General features: G+C 43.7%; 1 protein-coding gene across 1 annotated transcript in view; it reads right to left on the minus strand.

The window, feature by feature from the left end:
- SLC5A2 (solute carrier family 5 member 2) overlaps positions 1–8793 on the minus strand; it is a 33738-nt gene extending 24945 nt beyond the window's left edge. Inside the window, exons 1-5 of the mRNA XM_032234548.1 lie at positions 8715–8793; positions 8062–8166; positions 7068–7127; positions 4565–4669; positions 4297–4402 (exon numbers count right to left, since the gene is read on the minus strand). Coding sequence (XP_032090439.1) covers positions 4297–4402; positions 4565–4669; positions 7068–7127; positions 8062–8166; positions 8715–8783 — 445 coding nt within the window. The 5' untranslated portion in view covers positions 8784–8793. The remainder of the gene's footprint in view (positions 1–4296; positions 4403–4564; positions 4670–7067; positions 7128–8061; positions 8167–8714) is intronic.
- Between the last annotated feature and the right edge of the window lie 215 nt (positions 8794–9008).

Here is a 9008-nt window from a genome sequence, read left to right on the forward strand (position 1 = left end):
AGTAATATCTTCAGTTTAAATAACAACATAATAGTTTAAATAACAACATAATCAAAGAAGTACCAAAAAGAAGTTCACCCCCACCTATACTGACAGGGTATGCTGCTATATATAAACAAGAGAGTACATCCCATTCCCCTCTAGACCTGAAGATGTTACCTAGTTGGGTAATGAAATGTCTGCAAGAAAACAACCAAGCTCAGAGAACATCAAGGACTCCACATGTGGTTCAACACTGAGCTACACATATTTTCCTCCATTGATATTACAGTATTTGTTTGATATTTCTGTTAACTCCTAATGTATATTTTGCTGAACCAGAATTGAAAAGATGATAAAACGCTATGGGGAGAAGATGTTTTTTATATCTGTAACTTTAAAAGAAAGGTGAAAAGCTAGCATATCAGTTTATGCTTGGTGTGATGCAAGTTGGAAGCCACTTCTGTATTATTATCTTCTGTTGTCTTTTTCTATTATCTTTCTCTCTTTTTGTTTAATTTGGTTTTATTACTATGTTTATTAAAAACATTAAATATATATATTTTAATGTCTTCCTCACATTAGCTGAAAATGCCAAGCACAGAACACAAGTTCCTTTGTCTGACAAGTCTACAGCTTGCTATCAAGCGACACTCCTTCCTCCTTCCCTTGATGATCTAGAAAAGTGTTTCTCAACCTTGGCAAATTTCAGATGTGAGGACTTCAACTCCAGAATTGGGGAAACTGGTTGGAGGAATTCTGGGAATTGAAAGTCACATCTTAAAGTTGCGGAGGCTGAGAAACACCGTACCTTGTTAGAGTTAGATAGGAAAGGATGTAGACGACCGTTGGAGCTAGGAGGAAATTTTGTTGTTGCCCAACATAAATCTGGTTTACAAACCTTTTGTTTTTTGGGTAACCAATCATATTGTTGCATATTTAGTTCTTTGCTTAATTATAAAATAACCCATTGTCTTGTGTTAGGGTCTTGCCCATGGAATGCTGCTGAAACTGCCTATGGGAGATTGGCCTGGTTTTGCAACCCCATCACAAAAAGTTTGGAGATTCTGATATCCAGCTTGACTAGACCAAATAAAATTCATTTTCAAGAGGGAGAGAGAATTGGTAAGTTGAAAAATTTCCTCTTATACATTTTTTTCAGTTATACATCATGTATCTTGGGATGCTCCATTAACCAAGACTTGTTTTTGGCTTCCTTTGCCATATATAACATACGGGCAGCTCTGGTGGAGACCTTATTAAAGTAAGGGTATCCAATCCTAGCAACTGTAAGGCCTGTGGTCTTCATCCTGGTTGGGGAATTCTGTGAGTTGAAGTCTAAGGTCTTAAAGTTGCCAGGGTTGGACACCCCTGCCTTACAAACAAGGAAGAAACTTCAGATTGTGTGTGATTACTTAGTCATTAATCAGATGTCATGGCTAGATGTGGAACAAGCTATTGTTAAAACAAGAGATTCAGAACTTTTGAGTCTTTCCTGCCTATGGAGTGTGTGTGTGTGTGTGTGTGTGTGTGTGTGTGTGCGCGTGCTTGCCTGCCTGCCTGCCTGCCTGCCATATCTACCTACCTACCTACCTACCTATATATCTATATATCTATATATCTATATATCTATATATCTATTTATAGTTATCTCCATCCATCCATCCATCCATCCATCCATCCATCCATCCATCCATCCATCCATCCATCCATCTATCTATCTATCTATCTATCTATCTATCAATCATCTATCTAGGGCTGAAGGCTAAGAATGTTTACAAGAATTATGTATTATGTACTTTACAAGATATGACTAATCTAATGAAAAGAAAAACTAAGGATACATGATAGCAGAGGCAAGATATCACACTTGTAAGTTTGCCACATAAGGAATGATAGGAAAACTAACCAAGAGGGAAGGTGACTTTTTTGTGGATGTTGACATTAAGAGTTGTTCCAGCTTATTAGGTTTTTATTCCTCTTATGTTCAGACTATATTAACCAGGAGTGTCCACCTTTGGCAACTTTTAAGACTTGTGGACTTCAACTCTCAGAGTTCCTTAGCCAGCATGTTTAGGGGCCTAGAGGCTAAAACATGAAGAACGGTTGCAGAAATTGGTGAAAAGAAGGACTATGGTGATATGATGGCAATGTTCTAATATTTGAGGGGCTCCTATAAAGATGAGGGGAATCAACCTATTCTCTGCCAGCAAAAATTGAGCTTGCAAGGGTTGCGTGTGGCCCTCCTGAGCTCTGTTTTCGCTGGGAGAGGATTGTAGGAAGCCATTCAGTGGTGGGATTCAGCCAGTTCGCACCACTTTGGGAAAAACGGTTGTTAACTTTCTGAGCAGTTTGGTGAACTGGTTATTGGAAGAAATTATCAGGGCGGATAACTGGTTGTTAAATTATTTGAATCCCACCACTGGAGCCATTGTAGCAGTGGTCGGTTCCGGATTCCGTTCCAACCAGTACAGTTGGAATGGGCCCGGCATTGCCCACCTGGATGTGTGCAGCACGCGTGCATGCGTCTTACTGTCCAACAAGGCCTCTGCGAGCCTCTGCGACACTCCAGCTGCTTGGTGGAGTATTGCGCGGGCGCTGTACGTGCCATGCGTGTGCACGTAAGCGGTGAAGACTTTAAAGGCAGGTAAGGAGCACGGGTGGGTGGGCCCTCCGGAGCACCATACTGGAGCGGTACCCAGTACTGGGGGCATACCACCTGCAACCCACCATTGCATTTTAGCTAAAAATGGAGCTCGTTTTTACTGGTAGAGCGCTGAGCTCGTCACAAGCACCCCCGCACGGGTGATGTCAAGCTGGCCATGTCCACACTGGCCACACTCACCCCAGCCCCCAAGGTAAAACACAACCCTGATGCAGCCCTCAATGAACTCGAGTTTGACACCCCTGTTCTACATGTGTGTGTTTAGGGAACAGACAGGTCATGCGATGGGAAAAGGTTCATTCTGTGAAAAATTCTTCTAGATTTCCGGCCTGATTACTTCCTGGCTACTGCATTGTTCTTTTTAGAAGGGATTAAGTTTTAATTGGCTGATAGGATAGTGTGTGTAGATTGTGTGTGATAGAGGGCTGGGCTGCTGGCATTCTGTCTGGCTGTTTGGGCATCCAGAATTGCAGCATCCATCTGAAAAAGGAATGGTAATCCTGGGACAAATGCAAATTTGGCAATATTACGAAGAAAAGGACAAAATCCAGTAGGGAAGTAAGCTGAGTTAATGGCCCCTAAATGTTGGTTGTGGGGTGAAGAGAAGAATTTTTAAATGGTAATATTCTAAAAGAAGATTTGGCTCTCTAGAGGTGAGGAGAATATTAAGCCTAGTTGCCTGGCTTCAAATCTTCTATATATATAAAATATCACTCACTCGTAACTACTCATTAATTTTCAAGCTGTAAGTGTTGATTTAGTAAGCCTGATCACATAGTTTCGTAGCGGAGCAGGCAGGGTATCCAGCAAGTAAGTGAATAAGTGACAGCAAATACTCCATTATTTCATTTTTCTAACGAATACTAGACTCTCTCCAGAAATATTCTTCTTCATCAGTGTCAACTTATGGTACATTTTTTACCTTGCCAGGATCATTAAAAACAGTTATGACAAGGTAAAAATGGGTGGAGCTTCAATCACAGAGGCGGGGCTGCCCTCTTTTTCCACCTTTCTCTTGCAGACATTCCTGAATCCTTCTAATTATCAAGTGATTTTTCCCTCCATATTTATTTCCATGTTTTTCCCCCTGCCTAAAAGGCTATAATTATATCTCACGTACAAAAAAACCCAGTCTTTCTTTTGGCTTGGTGTTTGGAACTCTTCCCCCAGCTATATTTTATCACATTGCCCAGGAATTTCAGTTTCCTATTTAATACAGGTAAGTCCTCGATTTATAACCACAATTGGGCTAGAATTTCCATTGTTAAGCAAGGCAGCTGTTAACTGGCTCATGTTCAGTTTTATTACCTTTTTGGCCATGGTTGTTAAATAAATCACTGCAGTCGTTATGTGCGCCATGCAGTCATTAAATGAATCCAAGTCCCCCTCTTGACATAGCTGGTCAGAAGCTGGCTGACAATGGCAATTGTGTGATCCCAAGATGCTACAACCGTCCTAAACACCCACCAGTTGCAAAGCGCTCCAATTTTGATCACATGACCGTGGGGATGCGGCGATGGTCATAAGTGTGAGGGCTGGTCATAAGTCATTTTTTTCAGAAACATTTGTAACTTCACATGTAAACGAATGGTTGTAAGTTGAGGACTACCTCAATGTACCCAGTTCGTTCCCAGCCCAAGAACCCAAGTTACCTGTTGCGGTATAAATGGTGGTTATGATCAGAAGTGCTATGACAGCCAGATAAATATTCCAGCCCAGGGCTTGCTGGATAAAGACGGCACCAGAAAACATGTCCACCTGCAGGTGAGAGAAGCAGAAACGCCACCAGGGAGAAGTGCAGATTCATCAGAGTTTAAAAACCATGAGAATGTTTATACCAGCCTTCCTGAAAAGGCAAAAGTAAAGAGATTCGTATTTCCAAATATTCTCCACGACATGTCACTGGAAAAAATGACCTACTGATATTTTGGTGAAGATGTACATGAAGAGAGATAGGATGGAGAGGTAAAGACGGATCCGTTGGCCTCCAAAACGTTTCTTCAGGTACTGGGGCATTGTGATAACCTACAGGGGGTGGGGGAAGAAGCAGATAACAGGTTACATTTTTTTATTACTAACTGATAAGCCGGTGTTGCCCAGGTATTTATTTATAGGGGGAAAATGTCTGGACCAAAAGTAATTTTTAATGTTGGATTTTTCATCTTACCAGAGGGAGCTCCCTTGTGTAGTACTGTGAAGCCATTACCATGGAAACTCCACTAGGCAGTACAATAGGAGCCATTTTATGACAGTACAGTAGAAACCATTTTAAAGCACCACAGGCTGTATTTTAACAGAACACACACCCTGAGGAGTGTTAGGGGTGTCTTACCCACCCCCCCCCCAGTATTTGTTTCCAGAGAGTAAATCATCTGTGTACAAAGTTTGGTTGAAATTGTTTGAGGCATTCCAGAGTTATGCTGACACACACACACACACACACACACACACACACACTCTTATGTATATAGATTTCTTGATCAGACTTTTATTCCACCATTATTACTTTGTAGGTAACTCAAGGCAGCAAACATACTGATACTACTTTCTCCTCCCATTTTTCCCAGAACAACAATCCTGTAAAATGGGTTGGGCTGAGAAAGAATGATTAGCCCAAAGTCACCCAGATAGCTTTCATGCCTAAGGTAGGATTAGAGCACACTGTTTCCTGGTGATTGGCTCACAATCACCTAGCCAGCTTTTATGCTTAAGGCAGGACTGGAACTCACTGTCTCCTAGAGATTGGCCCAAAGTCAGCCAACCAGCTTTCATGGTTATGGTGGGACTAGTATTCACCATCTCCTGGTTTCTAGCCCAGCACCTTAATGACTATACCCAGCTGGCTCTTTTTTTCCCACAGTGTCAGAAGATCCCCCCAAAGGCCAGAGTGTTTAATCCACAACTCAAATGTTATGCAACACTCTCAGACCACAAGAGGATTTGCAGGATCCAATCAGGATTGGTCACAGGGAACAGAGATTTTGTCTTCCAAGCTTTTGCACTTGTGCTGGAGCCCATCCTCAGGGAACTTCCCTGTGTCAAGAAGATTTGACAGGGTTGGCACGCTCAGGTTGGCACACTTTCGGTGGCAAGAGATCTGCCTCCTCTGTCACCAGGTTTGCCTGGTGAATGGTATTAAAGGCCAGGCACTTTTTGTGTTGCATAAAATAACAGGAATGGATCCTGTTTGGTTAAATTAAGAATTTGGAGGAGACTGGCATTTGGCAAGCTCACTCTGGATATTTGGCTGCAACATTCCTCTCAACCAGTGATGTGCAGTGAGGTTTATGGCTGGTGAGGCACTGACATGGGTTTCAAATTTTTTTAGACTTGTGGACTTCAACTCCCAGAATTCCACAGCCAGGCATGCTCAGTTCCGATTTAAAGCAACAGCATTTTTTCTCCTTTGCGAAATAAGTTTTCCTTCATTCTTTTTCTTCTCCCTCCCCCTCCTTCCTTGCTCCCTCTCTCCCTCCCTCCCCCCCTCTCAAACAGACACACGCACACAGAGAAGTTGGATCCCTCTCTCACTCACTCACTCTCAAACAAACACAAACACAGAAGTTGGATTGGATATATTTTCCAATGGCTTGAAAGCAGCTCCTCTGCCATACCCCCCCCCCCCACTTCCCCTGCTGCCTTCGGATCCGAGCCTTTGATTGCAGGTGGAGACACGTTGCCTTTTCAAACTTGTAATCAGTGAAGCTGGGCTTATATACTTTTATCCAGGTGTGTGTGTGTGTGTGTGTGTGTGTGTGTGTGTGTGTTTGAAAAGGCAACGTGGCTCTGCATGCAATCAAACTTTTTGAATTCCTCCCCCCTTCCCACACATGCACCTTTTCCAGCTGTTTCAGAGAGGATTTCAACTCTGCTCTTGCCTGCCATTATGAAAAGAAAAAAAATGTAAAAGGAAAAAGGCATGAGCTCTGAGGTCAGACTGAGCTAGTTGATCCCAGAGCCTCTAAAAAGCCTCTAAAGAAACACCCTCTACAGGAGGCAGGAGGACGACGTGCCTCATCTACATAAGGAATTTTTCGGCTTTTAACCCTTGCTTGGCTCTACTCGAGTGATCATAAAGTCAGACTAAATGAGGCACCTCGTTCTCCTGCCACCCCCTATAGAGGGCACTTTTTAGAGGCTTTTTTACACAGTTAAACACTAAGCAGAGTCATCCACTGTGACTCTGGCAGCAACTCAGCCTTTTTCCTTTTACATTTTTTTCTTTTCATGATGATAGTGGTGAGGCCCTGCCTCCCCTGACTGCACGTCCCTGCTCTCAACTTAATCTACCTTGCAAAGCTGATGTGAAGAAAAGTAGGGAGGGTGGAGAGAATGATGGACCTGCCCTGAATTCTTTGGGAAGATTAAAAATGCCACAGACAAGGAAACAAATCAATGTGTGATAGAGAGCAGAAATCACTACCTCAGCAGAGAGGTAAACTGGAACAAAGAACCATCCCAGGAGAAGAACAAAAAATATAGCCTAAAAAGAAAGAAAACAAAAACTAATGAGAAACCAGGATAGATCAAGTTTCCATCTTTTTCTCCCCCCCCCCCAAAAAAAAAATCCCCATCAAAGCTTCTGGATGATTAATTTGCAGCTGCTTGTGCCAGGCAGAAAGGAAACAAGTGAAGCTTCCTCCAGTATTGCATTGTCAATTCTTACTGATTATCTGTAGAAATCGACAAAATTTCTCTCGCAGCACCAGAGTTATGGGCGGGGTGGGAATCAAAAAAGGCAAGGCGGCATTCATATCAGAGGTGGTATTAAGTAGGTTCTGACCAGTTCTGGAGAACCGGTAGTGGAAATTTTGAGTAGTTCAGAGAACCAGTAAATACCGCCTCTGACTGGCCCCGCCCCATCTATTCTCTGTCTCCTGAGTCCAAGCTAATCAGGAGGGAATGGGGATTTTGCAGTTACCTTCCCCTGCCATGCTCACCAAACCATGGCCACCAAACCATGCCACGCCCACCAAGCCACGCCCACAGAACCAGTAGTAAAAAAAATTGAATCCCACCACTGATTCATATTGTACTAAAACTACTGCTGCCTCTTAATGTGCATCATTGCACAATCGTGGGAGGCCATCTTGCTTTTTTTGACCTGCCCTACTCTGTGGATACTCCTTTTCTCTCTGCTTTCCCCCTCCTGGGGAGGGGGAAATCAGGGACTCATCAAGGTATTCTGGTGATTTCTGCTCAGCAAATGAAGTGGGTCTTGCTCCACCCCCCACCCACCCCCTTTGTGGGAATTCCTCTTTGGCAAGGATGAGCAATTTATGTCCCTTTTGTGACCTGTGGACTTCCCATCCTGGTTTAGGAATTCTGGGAGTTGAAGTCCACAAGTCGTACAGAGGGGCCATAGTTGCCTACCCCTGCATTGGGGAAACCCCCAACCTTGTTTTTGTGCTACTTACATTCCACTCAAATCCTGCCACGGCCAGGCCATTCGCTGCTCCGGTGCCTGCCAATCCCACAAAATGCCCACTGCCAATGTTGCTGGCAAAGAGAGAAGCGCCAATCTGTGAACACAACCACCAAGTTTTCTTTTAAAAAAAAAAGCATATCGACTTTCTAAATCTACTGGGCCCTGTCGCCTTGGGTCTCGTCTCCCAGTTCATCCAGTAACTTAGTTCACTTTTCTTTCTCTCCTACTCTTATCACATCTTCATAGAAATTCTATGATCGGGGGACTTTAGAGGTCATCTAGTCCAGTGGCCCTCAACCTTTCGGCTGCCAGGGACCGGTTCTGTGGAGAGAAGTTTTTCCATGGACCGGAGTGGGTGTAGTTTCGTGTGCTGCCGGCATCCCTCAGATAGGGCTTCGTTTGTTTGTGTGGCCCGGTTTCCTGCCCGCCGGTTGGAGACCCCTGATCTAGTCTAATCCCCATGCCTATCACTGGCAGATTTTTTCATATCCCTCTCCTTCCCAAATAACCCACTTGATTTTCCTTTTTCCTTCTATACTTTGCTGCATCCCCTACTCTAAAATCTTTTTGAGTGCCCTCTGTCCCATCCCCCAATTATTGGGGTCCCTTGACCTCTCTCCCACCTCTCTTTTGGTCACTCACCGGCCACCACATCATCTTCCTTCCAGCCAAGAAATATCCCCCCACTGTCCCTCGATTGATCCGGCGCATGGACTGCGAACCACAAGAGAAAGAGAAAAGATATGAGGATTTATGGTCTGAGTCACATAACACATCCTACCCCTGGGTGTCTTAATCATGGTTTGTGGAATAAACCACAAGTATCTTGGTTTCCTACATCATGGTTTCCTTCTGCACCAGAGATGGTATTCAGTCAGTTCTGACCGATTCTGGTGAACCGATAGCAGAAATTTTGAATAGTTCGGAGAACTGGCA

Source organism: Thamnophis elegans, chromosome Z (assembly GCF_009769535.1).
Source record: "Thamnophis elegans isolate rThaEle1 chromosome Z, rThaEle1.pri, whole genome shotgun sequence".
Classification (NCBI taxonomy): Eukaryota; Metazoa; Chordata; class Lepidosauria; order Squamata; family Colubridae; genus Thamnophis; species Thamnophis elegans.